General features: G+C 38.5%; 1 protein-coding gene across 1 annotated transcript in view; it reads left to right on the top strand.

Moving 5' to 3' along the window:
* Positions 1-7,199: 7,199 nt before the first annotated feature.
* PYROXD2 (pyridine nucleotide-disulphide oxidoreductase domain 2) overlaps positions 7,200-16,784 on the top strand; it is a 35,814-nt gene continuing 26,229 nt past the window's right edge. Inside the window, exons 1-3 of the mRNA XM_044660213.1 lie at positions 7,200-7,329; positions 7,820-7,928; positions 11,625-11,739. Coding sequence (XP_044516148.1) covers positions 7,200-7,329; positions 7,820-7,928; positions 11,625-11,739 — 354 coding nt within the window. The remainder of the gene's footprint in view (positions 7,330-7,819; positions 7,929-11,624; positions 11,740-16,784) is intronic.

Genomic DNA, 16,784 nt, shown 5'->3' with positions numbered 1-16,784 from the left:
CTTTCCTCAGAATGGGTATAGTATAGCATATGTCATTACTTATTCAACCATGCAAAAGTTATCTCAAAGGCCCGGCTCTGACTTGTAAAGGAAACACACTAGAAAACTGACAGTTCAATTACAGAAGAAGAAGGGGGAAAAAAAACTAATTTTCCTCTAGTAGCTCTTGGCGATATTTGGGCATCCAGGAAGAGTCTGGGATGGAGAATCTCTCCAAGCAGGTCTCTGCAAATTCATAAGAAACTAGTCTAATCAGATGCAAAATCCTATCTGTTTTACCTCCATGATATCTCTTCTCAACTCAGTGCAGCCACCCCTAGTTCATATCCCTGGTTAGCATTTGCCTCGTCTAACTGACCCCTTGCTTCCATTCTTTTCCCAATATCCAATCCATTTTTCAGTCATTTGCTCAAAAATCACCAGTGGTCTTTTACAAGCTGTTGTTTTGTTTTGTTTTTCACTTTGTTGTTATATTGACTGTTCCCTTTTTTAAAACGCACAGACAGAAAAACTACGCAAAGAGGAGACACAAATGGGGCTGTTGTGTTACTACCTCGTTCATTTAATCTGTTACTTCTTTAAAAGACAACCTGTACATAAAAGGAGTTTCTTATAAAATCCCATGTTATTTTGTACATATGAAAATGGTTGTATTTGTTGATGATTCTCAAGATCAGAACACAAAAGGGAAACCATCAGTGGCTTCCCGTTGCCTTGAGGATAAAGTAACCCCAACCTGGCTTCATGGTTTTACGTCACATTACCTCCATTCTAACCAAATAACCACTAGTTGTGTCCCACAGTATGAGAGGAGTTCTAAACTTGGGGTCTGGTGTTTAGACCCTTCAGGAGGATCTGTAAGCTTAGATGGAAAAGAAACAAATCTTTATTTTTCCTAACTTTAACTAAAACTTTTCCTTTAGTTACGAATGCAGGCAATAAAAGCCATGATTCTGAAGAACCCATAGGCTTCGTCAGACTGCCAAAAGGGACCATGACCCAAAAAAAGGTTAAGAATCCTTGCTCTGTGGTCTCCATAAGTAAATAATGGTGCCAGAGGACTCTGTAACCAGAGGGCTCTGTCTGCAGTCTTGGCTCATTCATTTTTCATCAGTTACTCAGATGAAGACGTAGAAGACATTTTTATCAGATTTTCAAATAAATGAGCCAGAAGAGATGTCTACTACAGATAGAATTGGGGGGAAAGGTTCAGTCCTAAGATTTCATCAGCATAGGGAACTGCTGGTGAGGAAACTCACTCAACCGATAAAGACCTGTAACTCTTCTGTTTGTCATCTTAGAAAATTGCCTGGGTCTAAGGCAGAAATTTGTTTTGCATGTCCACACATATTTGTAATGGTAATTCGTAACTTATTCCATTGTGCATCTGCTGCTCTGCCTGGTCTCAACTCCACTAAATAATATGACCCTAGTAGGTCAGTGATGGGCAAACTTTACAGAGGGGGCGAAAGGAAAGGAAATGCTCATCTGTCAGTCTGTTTCTAAGGCAACTCTTTCGAAGTTTCATTGTATTGTAGCCTACTCATTGTATTTGTCAGATTAGGAATAATGTCACAAGGCCTGATAGAACATTTCAGGGGGCCACATCTGGCCCGCGGGCCATAGTTTGCCCATTACTGTACTAGGTGAAGCTCATCACTTCTAAATTGGCCATCTTGCCACAAACTCAATCTTTGATAACGGCCTCCTTCAGCCTCCTCTCCCCTCTGACTGGAGGGCTGGAGGCTGCCTACCAAACTCCTCCCAATGCCTTCCTTTATAGTGGACAGAAACTGGTACAGCTCATTCCACTTTGTAACTAACTGCCTGGTTTTAGAACAAGATGTCCCAGACCTGGTAGCCCTTACTCCCTCTTCCCCTTTTCTTCCCTCCTTTTGTGTGGTATCTCCCCCATTAGATTGTAAACTCTTGAGGTCAGGAACTATCATCTTATTTATTGTATCCCTAGCTCTTAGTGCAATTTTAGGCACATGGTAGGTACTTAATAAATATTTATTGGGTTGGCTTTTACTTTTTTTAACCTCAATAGGTGAGTAAAGGGAAGCAGGTCAAAGAGAATTTGGAACTGAAAATAAAATGTAATTTAAAAAAAGAAGGAAAGAAAGAAAATTGCCTAGGGCATTGAGAAATTAAGAGACTTGCCAGTATAGATCAGAGGAAAACTTGAACCCAGGTCTTGTGGACTTTGAGACAGTCCTCCACTATCATTGCTTTTGATTACAGAATAAAGAAAACTATTTTGACAGGCGAGAACACTGGCCTGAAAATAGCAAGATTCAATTAGACACAGATAAGTTCACTGGCATTCTGAATACTAAGTCAGCAAGCCCCACCAGGTCCTATCAAGCTGGGCAGATTTCCAGTGCAGAACTGTTGTCCAAGGACTAATCTGGCTAAGTTCAAAGGTCCATCACCGCCAACTACAGAGTGATGATTTCTTTTGGCTTCAGCAACTCTAGAAGGAAGGCTATTTACTTACTGAATCAGAGAGAGATTTACAAGGTGCATGAGCAAAGGGAGGGCCAACCCTGACCCAATCAGAGATGCCTAAAGGATTGAAAAAATAAAGGGGCAGAAGGGAGAGAAAGAATTTGGAACCCAAATTTTTAAGAAATGAATGTTAAGAGTTTTTACATGTAACTGGAAAAAATAAAATATTTTAATTTTTTTAAAGCATAAAGTCATAAATGTAAGTTATAAAAAAGAATTCTAAAACTGGAACTTGGCAACAACAGCATTAATAATAATATCTAACATGAAAATAGGTATTTAAGGTTTCCAAAACACTTTCTAAGTCACTTAATCTCTGTATCCCTCAATTCCCTTATCTACTGAATTAGAATAATAACAGCACCTATCTCCCAAGGAACCTCCATTTTGCAGGAGAGTTAATTGAGGGATACTGAGGATAAATGACTTGAGCAGGGTCACACCAAACATCTAGTGTCTGGGGCAGGATTCACACTCAGATCTTCCAAGAAATTTCCAAGAAATTCCAAGGCCAACACACAATGCATAGTGTCCCACCTAGCAGACTCTAGGCCAGTGATGGCAAACCTATGACATGTGTGTCAGCACTGACATGTGTAGCCATTTTCAATGACACACGGCCGCATACAGAAAAGTATGGGGCCACATGCAGAGAATGAAACATTTGCTGTGGTGCAGTGTAGACACTGTGCATTATAGATGACAATTCTGCCTATATTAATTTACCTATTTTGGTTTATTAAATATAGTTATATATTACAATTATACATTTTTATTATTTAAACCATAAATATCACAAAATTATGATTTTTTTTCTCGAAGTGACACACCACCCAAGTTATGCTCGATTTTTTGGTGAATTTTGACACACAAAGCTCCAAAGGTTGCCTATTACTGCTCTAGGCTAAAGGACATGTGGGGAAAGATATGTAGATGATCACAAGCGTAGAATGAGGCACCAGCAGGATGCAACTGATAATTTTTTTTAAATCAACCCCTTCTTAGGCTATATTAATAGGAGAATATTGTCCAGACCATGGGAAATAAAAATCTTCCTCTTCTTTCAACTAATCATACCATCTCTTGGGTGATGCATTTGCCACACTGTTTAAGGCATAATGCAGAGAATAGTGTCTGGGATGGTGAAGGGTCTGAATACTACAAAAAAAGAAAGATCATGAGAATAAAGATTTAGGATTTCACTGATACAGGTGCCTCCTAGGGGAGAAAACTCCTATTAATGAAGTTTCTACACTTCTACAATTTATTGTGTTAGAAAGTTTCCTATGGCACTGAGAGTTTAAGTGATTTACCAAAGGTCACTCAGCCAATATATGTCAGAGGCAGGAAGCGAACCCAGATCTTCCTGACTTTGAGGCCAGTTTTCTATCCACTGTATCCCCTTGGCTCTCAAACTCTCAGGATCCCTCTACATTCTTAAAATTATTGAGGACCTCCAAAAAGCTTTTGTTTTATGTGGGTTATAGCAAATGATATTTTCTGTATTAGAAATTACAGCTGATACAATTTTAAGCTGTTAATTTATTTATAATAACAACAATAAACCCATTAATGTTAACAGATATTTTCATTAAAAGTAACTATTTCCAAAACAAAACAAAAAAAATCGTAAGAAGGTTGGCATTGTTTTACATATTTTTGCAATTCTCTATAATGTCCGAATTAATTGAAAATGGCTGGTTTCTCACATCTGCTATATTCAGTTCGTTGCAACATATTGTTTTGGTTGAAGTATAAGAAGAAAATCCAGGCTCTTCAGATATGTAATTGGGATCTGGAGGTGCATTTCACTAGGACAATAACTTCTTAGAATTATTATAAAAACAATTTTGATTTTGTGGACCTTTTAAAGGGTCTCTCAGCATAAGGAGTGATGACAGGCTTATAGATTCAGAGATGGAGGGAACTTTAGAGGCCAGCTAGTCCAAAATCTTCATTTTACGGAGAAGGAAATAGAACCCCAGTTTGATTTAAGAGATTAGTAGGAACTTGCAGGTTGGGTTTTCTTAGAGAATAACAAAGGAAGACAAGATAACTGTCCTCAAATATTTGGAGGATTATTTTATGGAAAAGAAAATTGCCTTGTTTGAACAGGCAAAACTGGGGCACCCACGTAGAGCTATTGGTTCAATACAGAATTTTCAGTTCACAAAATGATGGAACAAGTAGGACAGCTATAGCCATTCTGGTTGACGTTGGACATAACACTTTGGGGTTTACAAAGCGACGTGATACCTCATTTGATCTTCACAATAACCCTATTATTATAGAATTCAGGTGATGAGACAGCGAATCCCCCCAAATATTCCTCTACTTACGTAAAGGCTCTCTGGTTTTGTTGAATGGGAATTGAAATTGATGGGTTCAAGAGGCTCTTGCAACAATTTTAATTTTTTTTAATTTTTATTTTGAATATTTTCCCATAGTTACATATTTCATGTTCTTTCCCTCTCCCCCAAACGCTTCTAATGCCCCCTTAGTCAACTGTGATACCATTTGGAAAATGCAAACATCTGAGAATTTTCGTCCTTAGTGTCAATGGCTTCAATCCAGTCATTACATTGCTTTTCTCTTAACAGAGATCCACTGGCCTAGGGAGGTTGCTGGGAGGGTGGGGAATCAAGGGAAGCTGATTTTAGAGCGTGGGTTACTTTGGATAGGATATTGCATTGGCAGAGATTCAGAAGGCAGGAGAACACACACATGACAAGACTTGCAAAAAGGAAGGAGACGGGAGACGAAAGGGAGAGAGCAGGATCCCAATAGCCATCCCAAAGGCATAGTTCAACTACTCTGCAATTTTATCTCGAACCCAAGTGATAACAAAAGAATAATTACCTTTTGCAGGGCCTTCTTAGTTGGACTGTGTTGCGTTCTTCAGGAGAAATATGAAGCATGTCATCCTCTGGCCATTTTAACCCAACCCTATAAACCTATAAAACTCAACCCTATAAGTCCAAAAACGAAGAGTTAGGAACAGAGTGTCTGGGATAATTCTGCAAAGGACAATTCTTTGGGGCAGATTCCTATCTGGGGGCCTTCTCCCTGGCCTAAGAAGAGGGTCCATCAAATAACTTCCCAGGGGCTACATCAAGTGACTTCCCAGGGGCAGATCTCTGTAGGGAAACTGAGGAAAGCAAATACAAAGTGACAATGGGAAGCATCTCTCCCTTCTGACCTGGCATCTCCCCTTCCCCCCCAATTCTGCTGAAAGGTGCAAACATAAATTGGCCCTTGATCTTGGCAGGGGAGGATGTGATCCAAACAAATCACAAATGGGAGGCATGAGCTGATAGAGAAAAAGGCAACTTGTGGCCAGCAAAAAGGGTTGTTCATAAGTCAACTGGTGTGGATGATCATTAATCTCCTCCTTTGCAGTAAGTACAGAAGGGAGACTTTTATTAGGCCAGTGAACTTCCTTGAAACTCTAAGGCTTGGAATGTTACATTTTATGCTACAGGTGGCTAATGCTTCTGGGTTTACCATGCTTTTACTAACTCAGCTATCTAACCAGGACTTTTAGGTTTGTGAGGCTGAAGGATACTTGGGACCGGGAAGAAATAGGTCCGTAGAGGCCAAGCTAGTAAGTGACCAGCCCTCACTGGCAAAGAGACAGAGATGTAATGATGAATGACTGACCATCAGCGGCCCCAAACCCCAATTTTAAGGTCTCTATTCTCTGCATTAAGCAATCTGAAGTGGGACTGTGAGTAGTTTGGCCTTGAGGTCAAGTCCGCCTCCTGTGTTTACTAGATGTGAGACCCAGAGTAAGTCACTTAACCTCTGTTTGCCTCAGTTTTCTCTCTGTAAAATGGGGTTGGTAATAATAGCACCTACTCCCATGGAGATTGTGAGGATCAAATGAAATAATACATGTAAAGCTCTGCTTAAACTTTAAAGCTAAATGTGAGCTATTATTACCTTGATTTTACTCTTTTTTCTTTTTTAACTCTTACCTTCTATTTTAGAATTGTATTGGTTCCAAGACAGAAGAACAATAAGGGCTAGACAGCTGAAGTTAAATGACTTGCCCTGGGTCCCACAGCTAGGTGTTTGGTTTTTTGTTGTTGTTGTTTTGGTTTTTTTTTAAACCCTTAACTTCTGTGTATTGGCTCCTTGGTGGAAGAGTGGTAAGGGTGGGCAATGGGGGTCAAGTGACTTGCCCAGGGTCACACAACTGGGAAGTGTCTGAGGCCAGATTTGAACCTAGGACCTCCCCGTCTCTAGGGCTGGCTCTCAATCCACTGAGCTACCCAGCTGCCCCGACACAGCTAGGTGTTTTGAGGCCAAATTTGAACCCCAAATCTCCCTGTCTCCAGGCACCAAGCAGCCTGAAAATCATAAGCAGATCAGAGTTTTCCTCTCCTTAATATAAGGATAAACCCTCCAGGGTGAAGCCATCTTCAGCCAAGTTAATGAATAATCTCAGCTCAGCTTCTACTTCACAGAGGTCTGACAAAGGGAGCCATGGAGAAGGAGAGAGGAGCCTGGGCCATGCAGCTTCCCCCTTCAGCGATGGCCCCAGGCCAAATCTGGAGGCCTGGGCGGAAGAGCTCCACCTTCCTTCCTGCAGCCGTCACGGAGACAATCTTCAAAATCAAAGTCCTGGTCCTTCCACCAGCTGCAGCCGGAAACCAGCTGGAGCTGAAAACTAGCTGGAGGTGAAAATGACGGGCACAAGCCAGAGGCTGGGAAGAGCCTTTTTTGCCTCCTCTGCCCACCTGAGCAGGAGCCCGGCACCCTGTGGGGCAGGAGGCCAGCTGAAGCCAGAGTACGACGCTGTGATCATCGGAGCAGGTAAGGATGGCTGGAAATGGACCTGGAGGGGAGAGGAGGCTTCTGGGAGAAAGGGAGGGCCTCCAACTAGTGAATTTCATTCTCTGGTACCTTTCGCCTGTAATGTACGAGAATCTGGGCAAGACCATCCCTGCTCAGAAGTCACTGGCCATTTGCCGGATGTTCCCATCTTTTCCTATCATTCTCTTTGCCATAAAAAGAGTCTGGACCATTTGGTGGATGGTGAGCTGGAAACTGGGACCTGTGGCTTCCGAAATCAATCTTCTAAGAGGCCAGGAGTGGTTTAATGGGAAAAGCTTTGAGGTGGAAGCAGAGAGAGCAGAAGTCTCACCTCCAGTCCTGCTACTCACTCCAATGGCAATATTGTGATGTTAACCTCTCTTCAAGATATTGGGGGTGGGGGGTGATGATGGGTGGATTGACAAAGTGAGGAGGCCTAAATTTACTCCAGTGATCACCTTTTTAGATGCTTTTTTTTTCCCACCTAAAGGAAAAATTCCTCCAGACCCCGATGGGCTGTTCCATGCCAAGAGCCTCCTACTTGCCTCCCTCGTAGCATTTGTGGCAGGATTGCTAAGGAGTCTCCATCCCCTGGCATGGTAGAGCGAGTGGTGGTCTGGGAGTCTGGAAGATCTGAGGTCAAATCCCACATCTGCTATATCTGCGGGCTGTGGGACCTTGTACAAACCCCCTCACTTTTCTGTACTCTTTAGACATCTTTAAACTGAGGATGATACCTGTCCTCCCTACCCCCAGAGAGTTATGATCCTCAAATGAGATACTGTCCATAAAGTTCTTTTCAAGCCTTAAAATGTGTGCAACTAGGTGGGGCAGTGGATAGAGCACTGGGCCTGGAGTCTGGAAGACCTGAGTTCAGATTATACCCCACGGGGCAGCTAGATACATCACTGGACCAAGAGCCAGGCATGGAGTCAGGAGGTCCTAGGTTCAAATTTGGCCTCAGACACTGCCTGGTTATGTGACCTTGGGCAAGTCGCTTAATCCTGACTGCCTAGCCCTCACCCTTCTGTCATAGAGTTGTTTTTTTTTTTTAAGTGTTTGTAATTAGTTATTTTTGTCATAGAGTTTTACTAGGACAGAAGGTAAGGATTTAAAAAAACAATAGACTCTAGTATGACCCTGAGCAAGTCACTTAACCCTGTTTGCTTAGTTCCTCATCTGTAAAATAAGCTGGAAAAAGAAAGAGCAAATCATTCCAGTATCTTTGCCAAGAAAACTATAAATCGGATCACATAGAGTTGGACAGAATTAAACAACAAAAACTCTTAAAATATGATATATGTTAACAGTTATTAATATCTTGGTTATTAACTATTAATAATAACTGTTATCTCTATAGTGCTTTATATGAATTATCTCATTTGAATTTAAAATAATCCTTTAAGTAAGAATATAAAATGCTGGAGTGCAGCTGGGTAGCTCAGTGGATTGACAGCCAGGCCTAGAGATGGGAAGTCTTAGGTTCAAATCTGGTCTCAGACACTGCCTAGCTGTGTGACCCTGGGCAAGTCACTTTACCCCCACTACCTAGCCCTTACTGTTCTTCTGCCTTGGAACCAATACACAGTATTGATTCTAAGATGGAAAATAAGGTTTTAAAATATATATACAAAATATCTCCATTTTATAGATGAGAAAACTGAGACTCGCCCTCCAAAATTTTACCTGCAGTCACAGTTAGTCTCAGAGCTACACTGCTGCTATCCAGTGCTAAAAGCTGTTGTATGTACCTCAGAGGGTTATTATGAGGCTCATATAAGGTAATGAAAATTTAGTACTCTGCAAACTTTAAAGCATTCTGTAAACATTGTTGATTATTAATAACTTGGTTGCTAATTATTAATAATAAATTGGCATTTATTATTAATAATAATAACAGATGTGTAGACAACTTTGTATATGTGATTTGAACACCAACCCCATGAGTTAGATACTACATGTGATGATATTCCCATTTTACTGATGAAAAAACTGAGATCCAAAAAAAGATTGCCAATGAACCCCAAGCTAGGGTTAGAATCAATGTGCTCCTAAGATGCCAATTGGTGCCTATGGAGGATAGCATTTCTTTGTATTTTCATAGTGGAAGGAAAGTGAAAGTATTGTCCCTCTGTAGAATTATGAAGATGTTGCCCTCTCCTGCCCTCTTCCTTTAGGACCTCTCTGGTTCCAAATCCTTTCCCTCCAGGGAAACAGGAAAGGTTATCATTTACCCTTACCCACAGCTGAGTGGGTTTCCATGGTTACCTCCCCTTCATATTACATTTTCAGTCTTTTCTCTCTAACTGTGGGATAAAATGCTTCTCTGACCTAAAAGGCATTTTGAGTATTAGCAATCAGATAGAGAGAGACTTGGGGACTGAATTCTTCTTCTTGGTGTCTTCAGTGCATATGTTTCCCCTAAATGGGGCTGAATTTGCTATTGTATTTTCACCTGTAAATTGAGGGAGTTAAGCTAAGTAAATTCAAACAAGAGCCAGTTTTCACCCATCCCAATTCTGTAGGTTTTAAAGTGGACAAAAAGCTCAATATGAGTTAATGGTGTGGTACAGTAGGAAAAAAAATTATATATATATATATATATATATAGTTGGATCTTTTATTATTGTTGTCATCATTGTTGTTGATCTGTTTTAATTATGTTTGACTTTTCATGACCCCATTTGGTGTTTTCTTGGCAAAGATATTGGACTGGTTTGCCATTTCCTTCTCCAGCCCATTTTACAGATCATAGGCTATGTTAAAGAGATCAAAGGAAATAATACTCTTTATTTTCTTGTATTTGTACCATCAGCACTTTGAATTGTACCTGGAACATAGTAAATGCTTAATAAAATATCTCTTTCTTTTTCTGTCTCTCTATCTCCATCTTTGCCTCTCTTTCTCTGTTGTATAAAGAATTCCTGCTCAGGTTTGAATTGGTTTTATGACATAGGTGATTCCCTAGTTCATGGCTGGGTTCTCCCTTCCCCACCTCAACTACATCATGGTGATATTTTTGTCAGTTTGCTCATTCCTAGGGTGGGCCATTTATTATCCCTCATAGGCCTCCCATTTTGAGCTGAACCAAGTTCCAGAAAAGCTGATAGGCCTATTCCTCAATACTCCCTCAAATAGTGGGAAAGGAGTAAAAAAAGTTATAAGAAGCCCTAGTCCTAGGCTATTGGTGATGAGAGGAAGGATGTATGAACTTAAAGCTAGCTATAGGACATTAGATCAAGACAAGGCCTTTGGTTTTTAAACCAATGCCTAACCAAGCACAGAGAAATTCATCACTGGCTGGCCACTTGGTGATAGATTCTTTGGCCACGGCAAATAATGATAAAGAAATATATAAAATGGTTTCTCCTTCTGTAGAGATGTCAACCAAGAGGTAGAAAAAGGAGCAAAGGTTACTAAGAATCATTCAGGCTTTAGACTATCTATAAATATTTACTTATTCATTTGTGGTTCTAAATATGAGCTCTTCATCCAAAGTGAACTTGCTATTGAAGGAATTTACCTGTATCAGTCTTGGTGTTCTCACTATAAAGGAAACCAGAACAAAGAGGGAAGTTGTAATTAAATGGAAAGATGTGGAGAACCCATTCAAGGAATTATATGAACTAGTTTTATCATAGATATTGTAGCATTCAAATTTTTACCCAATAAATGAGTCCAATTTCTCCAGAAATGACATTGTTTATTAACAGATGAATGCCTTGGCTAATAAAGAATGGCTCTTCCACTGGCCTCCTAATTGAGAGAGCAAGTATCTCTTGCTGAGAAAGGGATTTTTGTCTTCTTTCTGATTGGCCTGACAACTTGGCCATAGGACCTCCCCTGTCAGATCCTATTGGTGGATGTTTTGAGAGATGGGGTAGACTTAGAGACCTCAGCTACTCCCTCATTACATCATCATAGGAAAGGTGGGTCTCATAAGGAAGATGGCAGCACAAGCCTTCCCCAGCTACCAAGTTCAATATTTAGAGCTTGCTGACTTCCCTTACCTAAGAGAGTTCTTGTTACCAGATATATAAGGATCCAGTTTCCACCCTGCCTTTGAATACAACTCAAATCAAAATGACTTTTAGCAGCTTTTATTTACAAAAAATGTGGAGAGAGTGAAAGTAGAGAAATGAAAAAGAGGATAGAGGAGATGTCTATCCTATCACACTAAATATTTCTCCCGTACTTGGCTCAACCCACTCACCCTCCTCTAAGAAGGAGGCCTCTCTAGTGCTAATCTCTCCAGAAGCCAAGAAAGGAAGGTCAGCTTTTTTCACTCACCCAAGTTGTAGCTCTAAGCTGCAGTCCCAGGCCAAAGTGGAAGATCCAAGAGCAAGAACAGTCTTACCAGAAGCAGTTCCAGTTGCCAGCCCCAGATCCTTCAAGCTGAAGATTCAGGATGTAGACCTAAGACATAACTCAGACCACAGTCCTAGTCCAAGATCCTGTAAGCCCAAGATTCAGGCCAAACATACTCTTGGACAGGAAGTTCATCATATTTTATAGTCCCTATTTTATGTTACTTCCTGTCCCTTCCTCCACTTTACAGGGACCAATTGTAGTCTTTAAATTTGCTTAGCACTGCCTGGGGGGCAGTCATTCGCTTCTGGAGGTGTTAGTAAATGGTTTTTGAACTTCTCCTATTTAATGTTAAGTAGGAGTATCTTCACTTTTGGTTGATTAAATTTAAAAGTAGACAAGGGGAGAGTCAATCTCATCTTCACACCTGAGGTCTGGGAGCAAATTACTTTAGCTTGGAAGCTATTTAAGAAAGGTTTCATACAGAAATGATTACAATTCAACATTAATTTTCCTCAATACAAAAGCAGCAAGAAACTGAGAAGCATCTTTTCATGGGATACTCTATCATCTGATTTTTGCAATGCTCATGATAAATATCTGTAAAAAGAGACACCATGAAAACAAGTGGAGGTTAGCACCAACATCTTTTGCAGAGGATGAAGAGGTGGTAAAATTCTCTAACAAACTTGATAAGACCCTCCAAATTAAATCAATATGTGTTTTAATATTTGGTGACTTCAGCGAAAGGATAAGAAGAGATGAGGATGGTGAAACATATATCAGAAAGCATGGATCAGAAGGAAGTAATGAAAGAGAACAAAGATTAGCCAATTAGCCTGCCAATTAGGAATGCTTTTTAAAAATTCTTACTTTGTGTGTTAGTATCATTTCTAAGACAGAAAAGGGGCAAGGGCAATCAGGGTTCAGTGATTTTCCTAGAGTCACACCAAGGATACTTTTTTTTAAACCCTTACCTTCCATTTTAGAATCAATACTGTGTCATGGCAAAGAGCAGTAATGGGAGTTTAATGACTTGCCCAGGGTCACATAGCTAGCAAGTGTCTGAGGCCAGATTTTCATCTAGGACCACCCATCTCTAGGCCTAGCTCTTAATCCACTGAGCCATCCAGCTGCCCTTACTAATACTTGTTTAAAGAAAAAAAATCAGCAGAATATGAATGTAGCAAGTACTGAATGATATCACAAAAATTAATTTTTTTATTTTAATAGAAAATTATTTGTTTCAAATGTAGGAGTCATTCCTCAATCAGTTGTAAGTATATATAGTAAGCTAGATCATCTGCTTATTGGTGTAAAAATAAAAATTAATGAGAAAAAGATAAGATGTAAAAAAAAAAGAAAAATCTTTAGCTCATCCTAACCTATATAAACATGTTATTGATAATGAAAAATGGATGGGAAAAAGGCCACAGGCACAATTAGCCTCAATAATTCCATGCAGAAGTTTAACCAACATTAATCAGTTACCACAATAAAAGACTCTCTAGGCAGCAAACCCTTGACTATCTTGCCAAATGGAGAGACATGGCATCCAAAGGAAATACCAATTTATAATATAAACTCGTTTGTCAAATCTCATAGATTGGGAAGATTTGTATTGCCTCAGTTTTGCCTCCAGAAACAGAAACAATGAAGAACAAAACTAGTTTAAAGAAAGCTTGTTAAAAGACCCAACTAAGCAGACATCCTGAGGGCACTAAAGGGAAGGAAGACAGTTAAACAAACAAAAAATGGTGAATCTGGAGGGGTAAGAATGGAAAAGATTTTATATCTAGCTTTTTTCACCCCTAAACCACCACTCTTAGACTCTGCCATCACAGTCCTCAGTAAGCTTCTAGAAGCGTGGGAACAGAGCCAAGGAGAGCAAAGATGGGAAAGCAGCTGAGTTACATCAAGCTTGAAAAGGGGAGAGCAATGCTGGAGGCAGCACAAGTGTGGGAGACCCTTTAAGGATCAATGCACAGATATCTGGAGGCTGTGAAGATATCAGAGACGCAGAGGAGAAACGCATAAAACTCATTAATAGTGAAAAAGATTCCTGAGAAAACACCAGCAGCTGCCATCTATGCCTACTTCCTCGTCTCTATAAAACTGTATGAAAATAACCCCTCTATATTTCTAAAGCATCTTCAGTGAAGGTAGTAGCAGAGAGTGGGCAGGCTTCACAGTTAATATTCCAGAGTAAAATATATCTTTACTATCACACAATTGGCTAAAAGATATAGAAAATATAGCACCCCACTCTCCTTATTTTTTTTTAAACCCTTGTACTTCGGTGTATTGTCTCATAGGTGGAAGATTGGTAAGGGTGGGCAATGGGGGTCAAGTGACTTGCCCAGGGTCACACAGCTGGGAAGTGGCTGAGGCCGGGTTTGAACCTAGGACCTCCTGTCTCTAGGCCTGACTCTCACTCCACTGAGCTACCCAGCTGCCCCCTGTAAATTATTTTTTAATATCTTTGTTTTGATATAGCAAAATTGCTTTATTTTCTTCTACCACAATTTCTGGGGTGCAGTTAAAGAAGTCTATTAGGGAGGAAATCATATCCCTAGCAAATATACACTAAAAAACAGGAAGAGAGGATTAATGAAGTGAATATATACATACATATATCGTTTTTATTTTTTGTTTTATTTTTTCAGTTATATGTAGAAACATTTTCTGACAATTGTTTTTTGACATTTTAAAATTCAGATTTTCTCCCTTCCACACCCACCAGGTGCTGAATAGTCTGATATAGGTTATACCCATACTTTCATATAAATATATGTAACTTATATATATTTATATGTATATGTAAATATATAATATATAATAAATATAATAGAAATAAATAGAAATTCATATAAAATAAATTTCCATATTGCTCATATCTTAATGGAAGATGCATATCACACATACAATAAGTAATCTAATAAAGTATATACAGTGGAAGATGGCATGCTTTGATCTGCAATCAGACTCTCAATTTCGGGGGCTGTGGATAACATTTTCATTTTGAGTCCCTTGTGGTTAATTTGGAGACTTACTTTGCTGATCGTGGATTAGTCCTTCACAGTTGATCATCATATATCTGAATCTATGTATATACATTTTAAATTAAAATGTCAACAAATAAACCTAAAATAAGCATAAAGAGGAAATATTAAAAATTAATAAACTGGAAATGAAAAAATTATATAAATGGCCAATCAATAAAACTAAAAGCTGGTTCTGTAGAAAGACAAATAAAATTGATAATAAACCTTAACAAATTTGATGAAAAAATAACATTATCAATAAAATAGCAAATCAACAAGGTAAAATCATACACAAAAAAGGAAAAAAATAATTATCAGAACCTACTATACAAAATTAAATCCAAAAAAAATCTAAGAACACAAAGAAAATAGAGGAATACCTTCAAAAATATAAAATAGAGATCTTAAATGATCCAGTATCAGAAAAGGAAATAAAAATAGCTATAATGTAACTACCAAAGAAAAAAACCCTTCTGGGCCTTATGGTTCCACAGGACAATTCTGTCAAACTTTTAAAGAACAATGAGCAATAATACTATATAAATTATTCTCAAAGACTAGGAAAGTACCCTTCCAGATTCCCTTTTATGAAATAAATATAAGGCTAACACTTAAACTATGGGAAGATAAAGCACAAATGGAAAACTGTAGATCAATATCACTAATGAATATTGAGTCAAAATGTTTAAGAAAAATAAAATAAAATTCATTTGGAAAAATAAGAAATCAAAAATATCAAGGAAAAAAGTAAAAGAGATGGGGACAAAGAACACTTCTAAATTCAAACTATTATAAAGCAGCAGCCATAAAAACCATCTGTATTGGCTAAAAATAGGTAAAGCAATGGAAAAGAAGAATCAGGGGAGAATCCAGAATGATGGAACTCAATAACCCAGAGTTTGATAAACTAGACAACATAAGTTACTTATGAATGAACTCCTTTTTGACAGAAAAAAGAAAACAAAAACATAAATTACTGATAAAAGTCCTCCCTTTTGACAAAAACTGCTAGGAAATATGAAATGCAGTCTGGCAGAAACTAGATTTAGACCAACACCTCACACCACATTCCATAATATACTCTAAATGGACATGTGACCTCAAAATTAAAGAATATAATATGAAAACATAAAAGGGAAACATATACCTTTCACAGTTATGGGTAATACATATATTTTTAACCAAAAGATAACAGCAATTACAGAAGATAAAATAGATAATATTACATGAAATTTAAAAGCTTCTGCACAAAAATAAAATTAATACAAAAGGAAGTGATTAAATAGAAAAAAACAATCTTTGTATCAAAGATATTTCTCTGATAAGAATGTGATACCCAAGATACATAAATAATTAATAGATAAATACAAGACCAAAAACTATCATCCAAAAGATAGTCAAATGACAGAACAAACAGTTCTCCAAAGAATTTCATGCTATTAAGAGTTAACTCCAAATCACTAATAATAGAAATCAAAACATCCCTGAGGATTCACCTCTCACTTTGCAAACTGAAAAAGATGACCAAAGATGGCAATAATATTGGAGGTATTATAGGAAGATAGGCACATTACACTAGTGCGCTGTTGGTAAAGCCAGGAATCAGGGCAAGTGTCTTGGAAAATACATATTGTTTTGCCAATAAAGTGATTAAAATGTCCATTCCACTTATCCTAAAATTCTATTACTAGGCTTACACCTCAAGGAAGCCATTAATAAGAAGAAAGTCCCCCTATACACCAAAATGTTTATGGCAGTACTTTTTATAGCAAAGTACTAGAAGCTATGTAGATGCCATCAGTTGGGGAATGACTAAACAAATTCTGCTTTGTGCATGTAATGGGATATTACTCTCACTGTAAAATATGATGAATGTGATGAATTCAGAGGAACATGGAAAACTCTACATAAATTGATGCAGAGTAAGGTAAGAAGAGCTAGGAATATGATAATACATAATGATTACAACATTGTAAGTGGAAAGAGCAACCACTAAAAAAATGAATGCTGCAAAATCATAAGGAAAAACTATGAGATGATACTCCAACTCTACTCATTTGCTGAGGTAGAAGATTTACAGTTGATCATGACATGTTTTTTTTT

The sequence above is a fragment of the Gracilinanus agilis genome, chromosome 2, assembly GCF_016433145.1.
Source record: "Gracilinanus agilis isolate LMUSP501 chromosome 2, AgileGrace, whole genome shotgun sequence".
Classification (NCBI taxonomy): domain Eukaryota; kingdom Metazoa; phylum Chordata; class Mammalia; order Didelphimorphia; family Didelphidae; genus Gracilinanus; species Gracilinanus agilis.
The sequence above is the reverse complement of the archived record's forward strand: the minus strand, read 5'-3'. Positions and strand labels throughout refer to the sequence as shown.